Raw genomic sequence first — 17,455 nt, forward strand, 5'->3', positions numbered from 1 at the left:
TTTAATACGACATGGGCTCCCATATATATTTCCAGTTGAAAGCGGCCTGTACACAGCGCCTTTCTATGACCTATATAGTACGACATCTTTTCACATTGTGTTAAAAGTAAAGTTCCTACACTGTGCTTTCCGGTCCGCAGTCTCTTGAACATACCAAGGACTCTAACTTATAAATATTTAAAAATATAATTCAATTTGTGTAATAAAAAATACAAACGTTCGATCATTTAATCAACTAACTATAACAAACAAGATATACTTCATCTAAGCCAAATAATACTTCAATAATATCATAAACGAAACCAAAAACACTGATAAATTACCAATAATGGTTTCAATGTTATTATAAGGTAAAAATTCTCTAATTTTTAATAATCTATCGACAAGCTTTTTAACTTATTCTTATGTAGTAACAGCATCTATATTGTCTTCAAAGTTACAAAGTTATGAAGTAAAGAAATCAAGCAATTATTTAGCCAAAAAGTAAAGAATTAAAAATAAGGTTTACTGTAAAATTATCATTTTTAACTATAACATCACCATAGTGTATCTAATGCATCGTATATAAACTCAATAATAAAAACAATTAACAAATAAAAACATAACTAAACTGATCTGCAAATTCTAACGTTTCATACAAAGTAAGAGGGAAACACATCATTCACATAAGTATCTTCGGGCTCTAAATCTTTAGATTCTGACTCGACTTCGGGTTTAGTAGCATCGTATTCCAATGAATTAACAGATTCCATTTTTTTAAATATAGCATTAGGTAGGAGTTTATCAAAGTATGTGTTCTTATCATCTTCCATAATTTCTTTAGAGATGGCGCTGACATCGTTTTTGTTGAAGGCCCTCAGTATTTGTTTCTTGAGCTCTTTAAAATCTTTGTCCGATTTTGTTAGTGTTTTCCTTTCGATCTTTTTGCCGCCGTCTTCTGATTGGTCGTAGTCGACCCAATTAAATTTAGACTTCGCATGCTTTTTCTTGTTGATCAATTTATTAGGATTTTCGAATTTTTCGCGAACCATGTGGTGAAATTTACGAGTGGTGGTTGTTTCAGCGGGAGATGTTCGAGTTGGTACAGAGACGTGAAAGCTAACGGCCGGTTCGGGAACAGCTTTGGATAAGTTTGGAGGGTAATCATCGTTCTCGACCTGGCTCCTGTCGTTCTCATTTGCGTACTTGTAGTTATCATTAAGTTCATTCTTGTCGTCTGTACTGACCGTGTAACTAAGCTTTCCGTATTTTTCAGTTTCAGCGGTGCCGGATAAACTGTATTTTAGAAAATCATATTGAACTATTGGAGTAGTGGTGATAATAGGCGCTGTAGTTGTAACAGGTTTTAATTTGGCGTTTTTAAGAATACTATTGAAGTTTGATAATCGGAAGCTGTTCTTGAACTTCTTGGTGCCGTGGATAAGTTTTTGGAAGTCCTCTATTTTGTTATTCCCTTCATCAGTTGTCTTCGGAACCACTTGGTTGTCATCTGATCGTGAGGTATCATTACCTTCCCTTTCTGAACCGTCTCCTTGGTTGTCGTTCTCGGTGTATGTGAAGGTATCTTCTGTAGCCGGTGGCGAAGTTCTAGTAACACTTGCTGTGGTTGTAGAATAGTCCAAAACCTTCTTTTTAATAGGTTTGATATCGGGCGCATGCTTTATCGCGTCTATTAATAAATCAATTCCATCGTTAACTGAAACACAAAATGCAATACGAATGTAAATAACTTTATAATATTTTAACATAAGATTAAGAATTATTAATTTTCTTTATTAAATATTAGAATGTTTTAAAAATGTTAAATTTAAAATAACGTCTGATTTAATTCCGTGTAATAAAATAATAATTGGCCACCAATATAAATTTCGGCAATTTAATTTTTAGTTAAATATAAACAACAAATAAGGCACGAAAATTATGGATTTTATTTCTTCTTCTGTTATAAATCTGCCTAAATTACCAAAAATTTACTCAGTAGGTTTTTTTTCTGAATTATTCAGGGTGATTATCTAGGCCAGATTATCACATACAGGACGATTGAGTATAGGTGTAAATATCTATTTAAAGAAGATAGCACATTTGTCAGCAAAAAGCTTTGCCCTATGTATATATACAGGTAAATTGGTACAAACATCGTATACAATATATGTATATTGTATACGTTGTTTGTGTGCATAGTGAGAGTCCAGTGGTAGATGACTTAGACGACTTGCAATCGTAGGCGCAGAGTACGGTTCCCGACATACAATTTTAATATAATTCAGACTTTGTGCATTAATTATATAAGATTGCCACTGCTCACAAACAAGTTTCGCGTCCAAGATTTACAAGTTTAGCGTCCTCTGCATCCTCTGCAATCCAAGCATGGCGATTACAGTATTTTCCTCCATAGATATCTCTGGGGAAGGATTTGCGTTGCAGTGGGCGTCTATGGGTTGAAATGACGAATATTAAAAAGAATGACAGCTTATGTAAAACCGAAACCACGAAATACCTGGTGAAGCATCCAACGGATAATTCTGTTTTAGTAGATACTCCATCAGCATCAGCAAATACTCGATCGCATCGTCGTCCCCCATCGTGCTCCGTTTTCTTCGATGCGTTGTCGAACTTAATTTCAGAGCCAAGTTCTTCAGCTTTCTGAGATTATCAACTATATTCCTCGTAAACTTCTCAACGGCCTCTGACTTGTTGATATCCTTGTTATAAGCCCTCTCCGGTCTCTTGTTCTTTTTCTTCTTATCAGCGCTTGTTAAGTTTGTTTCGAGTTTAGTCAACATTTCATATATTCTCTTTATAAACGTGTTCTGAAGCAGGTTGTAGTTTATCAGCGCTGTTTTGAGTTTCTTGAACCTTTGCTCGGCGGTTAATGTCCTGGTCTTGTTTAACCCGTTCGTTCTGGTGCAACGTAGCGGACGATGCGGCGAGCGTCTGACATTTTCTTTATCGGTCATAATGCGGATAATATCTTGAAGAATATAAGAAAATTTTCCGATGGACTTAATAAATGTTTTAAGTCCATCTTTTATATAAAACAGTTGTAGTTTCTGGTTATCTGTAATATTATTACTTTTTGCATCGGAAAATGTTTTCTCTTTGTTGTCGAAATTTTGTTTTGTGTCTGTTCTGTCTACTTCATTATGGTTAAAAATTTGCGTTAGTAATTTCTTAATTATTTTTATAGTTTCTATTATTTTATACATTTCTCCATTCAATTCATTGATTTTCATTTGTAGTTTTATTTCGTCACGTGGATTCACTTTGCAAGACACATTCTTAATACAAAACGTATCGAATAAATTTTGTTTATCGAGCACTTTGAGTCTATCTTTTTTATTCTTGCCGTTAAAGAATATTTTATTAAAAAGAAGTTTTAGATTCGTTATAAAGCTCAGACTGTCTGAATCATTTCTATGTTTAGGTACTATCTTAGATTTTCTTTTCAGAACGTGCTGTAAAATTCCTTTACTATTAAGCATATTGTTTATTAAGTTAAGATCTTCAGTTTCATTCGAAGTGTTTATAACGTTTTCTTTGAATACATTGCGTTGTACGGGGATTACTTCAAAGTTATTTTTTTGTATCTTGAGTTCGTTATAATCCATTGACTTGTTCATGTCTGGTGCAATTGTAAGATACTTAATGTCGGTTATGTTTATGCTTTTGATGTTTTGTTTCTTATCTTTCGAATGGTGGGACATCGATAAGTTGAATATGTCAGACCTCGTTCGCATGTTTGTGTCACTCAGATTGTGCGATATTGTTTTATGTACGTTAACTGTTTTGTTTCCAAAAATGAAGTTATAACTCATATGTTTAACTTTCAAATCTTTTTTGTTATCTAGTCTTTTATCGGTAACCACGTTATATTTGTAATATTCATGATCTTTTGAATCCAATATTTTCAATTTTTGTACTTCATTCTGCGACGAATCTACTGTGAAATTATCGTGAACATCTGTCGCAGACTGCAATATTTGTGTGTCATTACCTAAACGAAAAATGTTATCATTATTTTCTGTTAATATTTTTATCTACTCTTGAAGCATTTTAACATAATAATTCATAAATAAAATTTTCTCAAATAACATTACGGAACGCATCCTGTCACGTAATATAAAAAATACAAATATAGAAAAATAATCCTTATAGATACCTAACCGTACACGTACTTAAATCAAAAACCTTCACGAAGAAGATATAAACTGAAATGTATTTGGTTTTCTAAAGTCACAGGTTGTTGGTTGACAAATTGTGCATAATTTTAAAAGTTTTTCAATATTGTTATACGAAATACTAAAATTGTTTAAAATTTATCATAGGAAAAATTTTAAAATAAATATGTGTGAACTCAAAAATAATTGAAAATGATTATCATAAAGTTTACCTTGATGCCTAGCATCTCGCTTGACTCTTTTCTTTCCGTTCATTTCATCTGAAATTTTATTTAACACTACTTTCTTCTTAAATCTTCTCGGGCTTGACTTCTTGTACATCTGAGGACTGTTTGCCGTTTGATAGTTGATTTTATCTTCGTGATGCGACATCGAGCGTTTCTTTATAACTCTGAGGTATTTAGTGGTATTGGTGAAGTTCCTCTCGTTCATGCTGATGATCTTGTGCACGGCTGCCATTGCTCTCTGGACTTTCTGCGCTAGTCTAACGTTAGTGTTGTTTTCGTTCAGAATCTTTTTAACTCGGACACCCTGTATCTCCGTTGGCTTCCGACCGGCGAGGTCCTTTTCGAATACGACCACCTTGTCGTCGTGTTTCGGCAAATTGGAGTTTCTTTTCGCTAAGGTGTACTCGTTGCACCAAGGCGTCATGCTGTTGCATTTGTGACTGACGTTTAGTTTCCTAGCTGATTTATGCACCTTTGTTGTGTTCACGAGGTTGTCCGCCTTCGGATGTATCTTCACCGCTCTCCGTTTCAGGGTGTTGTTGTGAGTTTGTAAGTGTTTTGTTGCTTTCTCTGTCAATTTAAATGCACAGCGTTATTTATTTTTATGAAGGTTCTGCAGTGAAGACCATGGATCGGAAAGCGCGTTGGTCATCCGTTTACAAGGCGGACAGGCTTCCTTGCCAAAGTTGTTAAAAGACGCTTTTAATTGGTCGTACTAGAAACTTGTGGGACAGGCCCACGTCCAGCTGTGGACTTCCTACAGTCCTAATGATGATGAATATTTTTATTGAAATTTACAAAATACCTTAAAAAAGTTTTTTAATGAAAGATATATAGTGATCAAAATGAATTGGTTTAATCATCTTTATCAATCATTATTGATGATCCGTTTTTTACATAACAAGATATATAATATATTAAATTAAGCTTAAATTTGTTAATTTTATTTAAATTCTCTTTCCTGCCAACAAATAACTTAAAAGTAAAATTATTTATGCCTAAGATATCAACTCGTGCATCATTAAGAAGTTTCATATATGTACAACAGAACAGATGACCGCATTAACCCTTAGGTTCTGGGGTGGAGACTAGCAGTGACGGACGGTGTACACGCACGGACGTCATCGTTTTTTCTTAAGTAGTTACATGTGTAGCAGCCACACCTTTTTAGTCTAACGTACGTTAAACTATTAAAATACTTTTACATACAGTAATTAAAAGTAAAAAAATAACATTTTGATGACCTTGTCTAACTTAAGTTAATCGCCATGATGTCATAGATCGTTAATTAAAACCATACATACTGTCTGAGCAAAAACTCAATATGTGGCAGTTCCAGTGGCCTGAAGCTTCGCAATCGCAGATTGTACATCCGAGGCACCAGTCGTCTGAAACGTGAAAATTGGTAAAAGGTGATATAATTTTAACAAATGGTCATTAGGCAAGATACAAAGGTAGTGTCATGGACCACCATATTCACCATCCATAAGGATAAGAGCGTGGCGGTGATTGTTGCTGGTCATTCAACAGACATCCTCAGGCTTTATGATAGCGTCCATCGTGCAGTGGTCGCAATATCACGTCACATGAACTTGTGCGTGTATCACACGGACGAGACCCAAGAAGCGATTGCAAGATCATAGTTGTGGCGAATACGGCAACCATCGCACATATACTGGCATACAACCTGAAGATGGCAATATGGAATTGGAACGAGGAAGTCGTCGTATAGACGCTATTGTTAGAAATCGAAAAAACTAGACATTATTAAATGTATATAGTCTACACAATAATAGCCCAAGTTTTTACAAATAGTTGTTAAAAAAAGATTCAATACACCCGAACCAGAAAAAAAGACCAAAAATTAAAAAGCCCCAAAGAAATTATTAATTTTGAATTTTAGGTTAATTTATAATGTATTTTAAGAAGGAACTTGGGTAACTTAGGCACTTAGAAAAACAGCCAAAAAGGGAAATAAAAACCATAATTGAAACAAATAAAGGCACGATCAGTGAAACATAAAAATTACTTTAGGATTAGATAACTAAATATATTCATTTAACAACTCTGAAACATTTTGCAATGATTTTAAATAGTTTCATCGTCATTTAAGTCGTAAGACATCCACAGCTGGGCTTAAGCCTTACAATAAGACCGGTTGGAAGCGGGCTACATCCAGCGTCATCTGACGTCCTTAACAAGGTTGTCTGTCAACCATGAAAGTAGCCTTATTACGCTTTGCTAGCGGGTCCGTGGACTTCCCTCCAGAACCTTAAGGCACTAGTGGCCATCTGTTCTGTTCACATTTTAAATTGGAGGTTGCAATTATAGAGGAATTCAACTTAATTGTTGTTTTTATGAAATTATACTCTTCTAGCATTTAATTAATTATTTATTCAATTATTAATATTATATATGAATACGTTAACTAATCAATATATTAATTAATTAATGTCTGAAATAATTATTAATAAATCTATGAATGAATTATTGAATGTTTTATTTGATTGATTAGTCTATCAAACGATACCAGATCTCCGTGCCAGTGTGAAAAATACGAATGTCAGACACGATTTCTAGCACTGTATATTGAAAAGCACATAAATATTTCTATTTCATTTGTAAAATATGTTCTTATAAACCAAAAATACCTCACCTGGTGGGCATCCTTCGCTGAGCGTGGAGCCGAGCGGCATGCAGTTATACGTAGATTGTTTGCTGGAAACTAAAAATTATATTCTAGAACTAGAACGATACAATTTTCACAACAACAGAGAGCAGAAAAAAAGGTCTAATATAACAAATTTCAATATATGTTTGTGTCCTTCTAGAATTCTTCTCTTAACACACACAAGTGATCACTATACACACACACTCATATATACACATGCACAAATCTCAACACTAGCTCACATACACAGTAATTATTTATTATGTGCAATATATTATATGAGTATGAATTAAAAATACTTCAATTAATTACAACAAACGTAATTGTAACTACCAAGGTCACCGCGATATAGGCCTGCGTGCCTAGTGCAAAGATACATTTTTAATAACTTAAATTATTCACGTCAAAAACGACTTATAAGTCGACTGTCGACTCATTATGATATTTTGACGTACATAATGATATTAAATAAGTAAATAGTTTTAAAAAATCTAACCGCGATAGCCTAGCGATAGGACTGTGACTAGCGAAAGTAGATCGCGGGTTCGAATCCCACGATACAATCCTATATAATTCACACTTTTTACATTAATTATATGGGATTGCCAATGCTCACATACATGTCTTCAGAGGATACGCAACAGTGTCTTCTGCGTACTATAATGCCATACTGCGATCGCCAATCCGACTACCACGCGTATTGATTATAGTACATCCCCCAATTAGAAATTTTTGGGGGAGGTCTATGCCTTACAGTGAGCGTGTATGTCCTGAAACGACGAAGTTATTAATAAACAAATAAAAATAAATTTACTACAGCATTGGGCAATAATTTGAATATAAATTGAGATAATTATTTACAAATATTCGCAAATAAATTCTGGAATAGTCTTCTGAGGTAAGGTCCAACAATCTGCACTATATATAACGTCCCTCTCGCTCTCTCTTCCACACATATAATTTAAGAAAGAGATAGAATGAACAATCTTTACACATATTTAATGGAATCAGGGGTTACCTTGCGGAAGTCCATCCTAAGTAAGAAAAGAACCTATATTTAGCCACTTCCGCACATGCAGTGGTAGTCGTGCAACAAAGTGCACCGCCGATTAGTGCCAAACACAGAGTCAAGCACTAATCGGTGTAACATAACTCCTGAAGATGCCCCGTAGAGGGATGAAACACGTATTGAGTTTTTTAGCGGTGGCGGTTGTGTGATTCGCATTGTTTGCCGCATACGCATTTATCAGCGGGCTGGCGGGCGGTGCGCTTTGTTGCACGACTACCACTGCATGTGCGGAAGTGGCTAAATATTGGTCCTTTTCGTACTTAATCTTTACACATTAATGATATCATACAGTTACATATGTGCTTCAAGTGAAACTAATTAAAAATCTTACTGCCTTTGCTCATATATTTTAATGCGACGTTCGAAAGTGGGCTTCGACGGGATCTTGTCTCTCTGAAACAAAAGATATGGTAGACGACATTACTGAAAAATTGTTAAATTCATAATACTGTGACCGATACACGAACGCTTATCAAGAGCTTGCTCGGAATTTTTAAATAAAATTAATTTAAAATGAGATCTGTAAAAAAACTAATATAACCGACAAATCTCATCAAATTGACATATTTAAAAGGCTATAGACAGGTGACATAACATAGAGAAGAGATAGCCGCTGGTGCCTTAAAGTACGTAAGTGGAAACCATTCAACAGAGGCCTATCTCATAGATTTCATATACAGGCTTAAAACGGCCTATATCCACTATCTTCTAACGACGTTAATAAGGTTATATCCACATTGTGTAACATCCTTCTTTGCTCTTGCAGGTCCGTAGTTTCCACTGCAGAACCTTAAGGCTTTACCAGCCATATGTTTTACCCGCTATATGTCCTGCTCACTCCTCCAACTGCTCAGCTATGTAGTTTACTGTCTTACATTTATCTACTAATATTAAGAATTCTCTGTATCCATAAAAATTTAATTTTAATTTATTATTTTTTCACACAGCCTTGAATATTACACACCGGAGGAAACACTTTTAATTAAGCGCTATTTTGGTGTCTAAAGTCGTAAGATGTTTCCTCCTGCGTCCGATCATTTTTCTCTACGATTTTTTATTTTATTTTATATGGTCTGATCTTTCTTTCTACACTGTTTTATGTAATAATAATCCTAATAAAACTATTATTACGGTAACTTTGAATATGTTTTTAACTTATGTATACTGCTGGTGTACTTAAATAAATAAATATAGCTACTGATCTCGTCCCTTCCTGATTAGATCCTGTAGTGAAAGGTGAGCATAGCCTTCTCTGTGGCTCATAGAGCGACTGTGTGCTTGCACATTGACAAAGAGAGACCATGTTTTTGTACCGTAAGAGTTCAATGGTAACACATTTATAATTATTTATAAAATATTATTATTAGAATGTTCCGGACCATATTTCATTTTCATTCACATTTAGACTATTTATTTACATAGACAGCTGATTGTAAAAAGCTGACAGACGAAGTATAAGAGAATGCTTTCCCACGTAAGTTAATAGCACTTTTGAATACTTCTCTTGAGGAGAGGATTGCCAGAGATTCGAATTTTGAAATCGATACATAATGTCTGGGCGCAAGTAATTCACTTGGTACGCGTTTAACATAAACAACTACCTAACAAAGAATCATTTATATGTAAAAAGCAATGGCGTGGTGATCTTAACATTAAAAATAGAAATGTAACAATTATAATTAGTCTAAAACAACCTCCTGCTTGCATCGTATTCCTCGCTCCTGAGAATCATGGCGCTTTATTGCTGTATTGTTACGACTACTATGGTATCGAACCTGGTTCAAAGCTGTTCTATCCAGCGCATGGGGTTGCAGCTTCTTAGAACTCCACCATTAATGATTAAAGGTTATCACCGCTTTTTCTATATGACCGAAAAATACAAAAATCCACTTTGTATGTACGTGTGTGTGACAATATTTAAAAACTAACAAGCCTTACCCTTTTTCAATGGTAATGTGGACCTTTGTCAAACACTCGGAAATGGGTCTCTCCCAGCAGACAGCGTCGCCTTTCCTTCTGCAGAAACAGAGATGACAGAGTCCCGGCTTCATCTCGCCTAATGACAGCTCGTTCTCGAAATAGTAACCCGCATCAGGGCATGACTCAACGTTTTTCACTGTGTACGTGGTTTCCTTCTTAGAATCTGAAAGAAAAAGGCAATTTTATATCCTTCGATTGGTCTTTAAAACATTTTATTGTTGAATCATCATTATGTCAAGAGATTGACGCCCAAAGCAAGACGTGAGCCTGTCCCAAGGATCGACACGATGACCACAGCCTGCATTCAGTGTCTTCCCAAAACCTTTGACTATCAAAACACAGGTAGAGAAAGGGGAAAGCACCTAATAAGTTGTAAAATATAAAATAAGAAATATTTTAAATGAATTATAAGTAAAATTACATTGCATAAAACATTTTTAATTAGTAAAGGAAATGTATGATATAAATGAAAATAATATAAGAAAATTATATTATTTTCATTTATATATAATAATATTGAAAAATGTAAAAATTAAACATATAAGAAAGCTTGCGTATGATAGGAGGCCATGCGTGAATGAAATGTAATAGTGCCATGAGATTGACAGACAATGAGAAAAAAAATAGAAGAAATTTTGATGACGAAAGAGATTAAAGAAATATTTGATAATACGTTCCTGTTAGTTAAAATAGGGGAACAAGGAAACCCCAAAAAAGGGGAGCCATAAAAGAAATTGGTTGGTCCACCTAATGGAGGGCCTACCCATGCCGTGTCTATCTACTCGAAGTTACCACTCAAGAACCTTTGACCCCAACAGCCGTCATATGCTCGACGACGTCCGCCCACTGTCATTTCAGACGAACAATTCTCCGTCAATAACCTTAATTTTACTGCGTATCTCCATATCTCTGATTCAATCTCTACTATGCATACTACATATATTTAAACTAGGAATAGATTTAATCACAATTTCTTTCTGATATTTTACTTATACATATATAAGTAAATTTATACAATATACTACAGCGACCAAAAAGTAAAGTTATATTGATATTCAAAACTCCCGGACATTAGTAAGGCAGGTGAATATTTTTTCCTTGTTTGGTAGGACTATCTAACATACTAAATCTTTACTAAATGCCTATTTGTCAAGATATTTAGTTATCTCAGAGTTACACTTTTTTTTAAATGTTTTAATTTTCTTAGCGTCAAGTGTCAAAAACTCGACTGATATCGTTCCGCAACTACCTTATTAGCTTGATTTGGCTCAGTGCTACTTCTGGCTAATCAACAAACTCGAACTCGAATGATTTTATGTCGCGGCGAAGCTATGTGTAGCATAGAGTGGTCATTGCTCTTTGAGTGACTTTAAGGCTGCTTTTTGTTATCACTTGATAATCTATAGTCATTGTTTTACCTATAATTTATATATGAAGAGGGGAAAAAATTAAATCAAAAAGGAGATTGTAGAAAAATTGCTTGTAGGGCCGCCAGAAGTTATACTATAGTTGTATTCAGTTTAAACTCAATAATTCTCAGTTAATAAGTACAATTCGAACATTAACTACCCCCCTCCTTCATGTCTCTCATCTCTATCCAAAGGTTGTCTGGTAGAGATTTCCTCGAGCGATAAGATCGCCTCTTTTGCCATATGAATTGTTTCCTTTTTTCTTCCTTTTTTCCACTATTTATTGTGTATGGTACAACATTTGTACCCAAAAAAAGTGTTAATAAATAAATTATCTAATTTCAATGATGGTTTGGCCGGATGGTAGCTACCAATGAGTAATTAAAAGAAGTTTGCTTTTCTAACTCAACTAAAACTATTTTTTACTTGACTTGTACATAATGGTAAATGTAAACCTACTAATTTTTAATTATGTAAAATATATACATAAGAAAGGAAATGCCAAAAGAGCGCAATTTGAGAAGAGAAATCAAATGTCTCCCCTGTGACGCCATATTTTAATTAAAAATAGAACACCATCAACGAGGCTTCCAATTACGTTCCAATTATAAATCTGAACACAGACCGCAACAAACTCAACGGACATGTTCAATCATAGGATTCATTTTAAAAATATCGATAATACAGTATTTAGAGCAATTCATTCATAAATTTGCACTCTAAAAATCTTTTACTATGTTTTAGTATTGTTTCGAGTCTTCGTTTAGTAAAGTTTTCAAATAAAATACACGATAATTAAACATGTTATCACGACTCACTAAAGTTTATTGTCAAACCGAAAAGTTGCTCACGAAAGAGTTGCTAATATTATAGAGCCTAGCGAAAGATACAACAAGCTCACGTATGTTTCAAATGCCAATCCTATATACTTTGCGATATTTCTTATATATTAATTTTATTCACATAAACTTTTCTATAAGATAGTCTTTAGCCTTTGCGCGACCACCTTTTCCCATAGTACAAAGATTGTAGTTATAGTGTGGTTGATAGTATACATATGTACATATATATATATATATATATATATATATATATATATATATATATATATATATTTATAAGTTTTTAGAAATATTTAACAAATAAAAATAGGGGTTGCTCGTAGAGGAGTGAAAATTTAGAGTTGCATGTATTTTTATATGGTGTATCAGAAAATTAAAAACAAAAAATTACGTCAAAAAATTTAAAAAAAAATTCAAGGATGAACATCCCTTATCACTTAGGGGTATGGAAAATAGATAGTAGCCGATTCTCAGATCTACTGAATACGCATATAAAATTTGGTAAAAATCGGTTAAGCCGTTTCGGAGGAGTACGGTAGTTAACATTGTAACACGGAAAATTTATATTAGATAAATATATATTCTAAATAGGTGTGGTGAACAGTTATACCAGGGACACAATTTTAAATAATTTACACTTTATGCATTAATTATAAAGGATTGCAACTTCTATAAACAAGTTTTCAGAGTAATAGCCAAAGCGTTCTCCGCGTACCAAATATCATACCGCATTTGCCAACCCCCCTACCAAGTGTAGCTATTATAGTATATCCCCCATAATTGTCTTTGAGTGAGGTCTATGCCTTATAGTTGGTGTTCATTAAACGACGGAATAGGTAGGCCAACAGCTAAACTTTTGAACATAATCCCATAAAAGTAACCAGTAGCTTTGCTATGCCCATATCTTTTAATGAACGTACGAAGCAACAAGATTGAAAACAAAAATCAACAAAGATTTTAAAAGTTTTTTTTTAAATCTTTAGTTAATAAAGTGGTCCAGATAGACCTCAGCTGATAGACGCCCACTGCAAGGCGAAGACCTTCACCAAAGACCACTACAATGACCGGTCTTCCACTGCCCGCATCCAGCTCTCGTGACCTTGAATATGTCATAAGTCCACCGAGTGCTTACACATGTCACGTTTACCGGCCTGTGGTCGCCACTGGAGAACCTTTCGACTCCAATAGCTGTCAATTAGAGCAATATACCTCGCCTGTTACATCAGACAGATATCTGTGAGAGAAACCTATGTCTAGAAAATCTGTAAACGAAATAACTAACAATTATGATTTCATTCCTCTGAAATTTTCTAATAGAAAGTAAACAAATTCATTACAGAGACAAGAATTTCAAATATGCAAATAAAGATTTTTCCTACCATTGTATCGTGGGAGTGTAGGTTTACTTATTGTTAAATGTGATGAGTGATACATTTACTGTATCAATACAATAAACAAAAGAATAGTTTAGAAATTCCTTTCAAAAGAAAGAGAGGAATGCGTATACGATGTCATAGAACAATTTAAAAATAAATTTAATATATTAAAAAAGGTGGACAAACGCTAGGCCGGTCTTCGTAGCCATTTTTTAAGAAAGACTTTGCCTTGCAGATGACGTCTATCAGCGGATATGATGATGATGATGAAATAAAAAAAAATATTCTTTCAAAGTAAAACGACAACCCTCCATCATAAAATCATAATGGACTATCCTACATATGAGACTAAAAACTGTATTAAAGAGAACATGCATAAATAAAAAAATGACGTTGTACATATGTACGATATACAGGATGATTGTTTAAAAGTGTGAATGCTTTAAAGCGGTGAATTATTAGTTCATTATATAGCAAAATGGTTTAAAGGTTACCCTCGTATTTCCATCACATATGCAGTGATAACTTTTTTTGTTTTGATATATGTCATATTAATTAATTTTTACTATTAGAATGCGATAGACCCATAACTTTCGACAGTATAAAGTCTTCAGAGACATAAAGTAAATAATTATTAATTTTAATATGTAGTATTATATCTGTATTTGAAAATGCTTTATGTTACTGTGTTGTCCTTACATTATTTTCTATTTCTGAAACTATTAATTTTTGGATAGAGTGTGCCCACAAATTAATTGACAGTAGACGAGCTATACAGTCACCCCTTAAAGTTTTTACATCTATAACTAATCACCCTATTTATGACAATCCGAACTATGTTTATAAAAATATTAATAAATATAGGAAAAATAGTGATGCTTAAGGTTAACATTAAAATTTTTATAAGCTTGTGGTATGTACCTTTATCAAAGCTTCGTAAAATTAGTAGCTTTTTCTTAAAGAAACTACAAAATGTAAAATCTCCTCCTCCTATACATAAAATACACATAAATAAAAAAAATTAAATCATTATTATTTCAGTCGTGGCGCTACTAGATATAGGCCACCCTAATAAATTTCCAATAAGTCGGATTTGAAGAAGCCTTCGTCCAGAAATTACCTACCATCCTGACCATATCTTCTTTTCACTTTTTGGGTGGAAGTCTTCCACACAAGGGCGCACTCCTGGTCCTTGGTCTCTATTCCCGTCTGCAGACCATATGACCTGCTCAATGCCACTTGTCTATCTTATAGATAGGTTACTTTCTTTCGATCAAATTCAAAATTCAAAACATATTTATTCAGGCAGGCACTTACATGCAGTCTTGAACGGTCAATTATTTTAACATTATAAGTAGTAAGCTACCGCTCGGAAAGCTGATCTGCTGTAAGGCGGTCAAAAACTCTACAGATGCTATTTTAAATAAAATTTAACAATTTTCATATGTTGATTATAATATCAACCATACAAACGTGTCAACAAACCAATTTCCACTCATTTCGATCAACTAAAAACTCTTGAATGCTATATAGTAACATTTATTTAAAAATATACTTTTGTTTTAGATTTAAAACTACGAGGAAGATGATCTAAGATATATTGTGGAACTTTATTACATATGCATACACTCAAACGTAGTAATATTATTGACATTTTGAAGTTGATATTCAGAAGTTAGTAGTTTGATTTTATTCCTTGTGCATGTATATATCAAGAATCGCTCACTATTTTTATATAACAATTTAAATGTTTGCGTATAAACAATACCTTATTTTAATATGTATTTAAAAACAGCCGTCAGGGTACGAATTTATGTAAAAATATCTTTCAGGAATTTCTGTCATTTAAACCATAAATAGCCCGCATAGCACTTTTTAAAAATAAATGTAGAATATTTTTTTACGGAACTGCCCCATAATAAAATACCGAGAAAAACATATTGAAATTACTTAAATAAACGAATTGTATTAACATCCCTTTCACTTTTCTTATCAACAACTCTTCGCAAAAACAGACGATCTGACCTTGTCTGCAAGTGTGGAAATGAGGTTTCCTTTGGTGCTTTTTATGTTATGTTATGTTTTAAAAAATAGTTGAGTGAGTCGGTTCTTAGATCAGCGAGGGAGTTTTGTGACAGCTAAGAGAGAGAAAGAGAAAAGCAGCAGAGAAACTTACGATCAGCGAGGGCGTTGTGCAGCAGGAGAACGAAGAGCAGCATTGTCGGCCGCGGCCCGGGGCGCATTACGCGGCGCGTCACCGCCGCCGGCTCGGGCGCGCTTGTTTGTAAACACGAGCGAAACTCACATTCCTACGACAGGGCCGGATCCCACCGAACGATATTTCCTCTCATTTAATGGAATCAGGCGTTATTTAATGGAATCAGGCGTTACTTCGCGGAAGTCCATCCTAAGTAAGAAAAGGACCAATATTTAGCCACTTCCGCACATGCAGTGGTAGTCGTGCAATGAAATGCACCGCCCGCCAGCCCGCTGATAAATGCGCATGCGGCAAACAATGCGAATCACACAACCGCCACCACCAAATCACTCAACACGTGTTTCACCCCTCCACGGGGCATCTTAAGGAACTCTGTGTTTGGCACTAATCGGTGTGACTACCGCTGCATGTGCGGAAGTGGCTAAATATTAGTCCTTTTCTTACTTAGATATTTCCTCTCGACTATCACCAACACACTGTGTCTACTTGTATCCTTTCGACTATATGAACAAAGCGATTTTTTAATTTTTCGGTTAAATATTCATAAAAATCGGTGATAACTTGGAAAAACTTTTGATCACTGGAAAGGTTCACGGCGACCACAATATTGCAGCCCTATGCGCTAGTCCGATCAGGTCCGAACTATATTTGATATCACAGTGGCCGAAGGAATGCAAACCACCGAAGTCTGACATATATGGTGCAACCTAATGCGGCGAATATTTTACAAAAAGAACCACGATCTTCAATAGTGAGGAATATCCAGAGAAGTTTACACAGCTTTAATACATAGTCCAAGATAGAAGAGATGGAAAGAAAGCGCGTCGATGCCTTGGAAATTTGACCATCGTCTTTTCAAGTCAAGTCAAGTCTTTTTCGTTGGACGATCTCTATGGACCCAGGCCTATAGATTTCCACAGATGTCCTTAACAAGGTCCACCTTGTGGTAGTCTGCCCACTGCTACTTCAAATTGCTAATCCGATAATCTAAATCAGTTACTTTCGTTTCACTAAAAATATATCTTGGTTGGATGTTTTCGTTCGTGTACGGATCTCCTTATTTCTATCTTGTAGAGAATCACAAGCTTCTTCATTACTCTTTCAGTAACTGTGAGTTTTCCGAAGAGATCAGAAGTAAGAGACCACATTTCCGTGCCGTAAGTCATCACTGGTGACTCACATATAACATAAGAAGGGTTTTGTTACTAAATTTTGTTTGACGTACTTTTAAAATTTATTTTATGATAATTCTAAGCTAATAAAATAGAGCCAGCTTATAGTAAACCCAAAATAAAAACATTATAGCTAAAACATCTGGGGTTAATGCATGCGTTATTTAATTGAGATGCAGATATGGAAGCTATGTTAATTTTTGTCCTTGTATGTACTTTATATACTCCTGTAATCAATGTCTATTCCTTAGCAAGTGTTAATATCAAATTTAAAGCCGTATTTTCATGTTTTGTTTAGCTATATCAACTTCCG

The 17,455-nt window shown here is 34.5% G+C and overlaps 1 protein-coding gene across 1 annotated transcript; it reads right to left on the bottom strand.

Moving 5' to 3' along the window:
• Positions 1-632: 632 nt before the first annotated feature.
• LOC137925661 (uncharacterized) lies at positions 633-15,995 on the bottom strand. The gene is made up of 8 exons (XM_068769135.1): positions 15,929-15,995; positions 10,084-10,288; positions 8,477-8,538; positions 7,062-7,130; positions 5,710-5,793; positions 4,391-4,975; positions 2,498-3,994; positions 633-1,696 (listed from the first exon to the last, which is right to left on the bottom strand). The coding sequence occupies exons 1-8, from the start codon at positions 15,993-15,995 to the stop codon at positions 633-635; spliced, it is 3,633 nt and encodes a 1,210-aa protein (XP_068625236.1).
• Between the last annotated feature and the right edge of the window lie 1,460 nt (positions 15,996-17,455).

Source organism: Battus philenor, unplaced genomic scaffold (assembly GCF_028537555.1).
Source record: "Battus philenor isolate CCGP_79_NKW_IND1 unplaced genomic scaffold, ilBatPhil1.0.hap1 SCAF_27, whole genome shotgun sequence".
NCBI lineage: Eukaryota > Metazoa > Arthropoda > Insecta > Lepidoptera > Papilionidae > Battus > Battus philenor.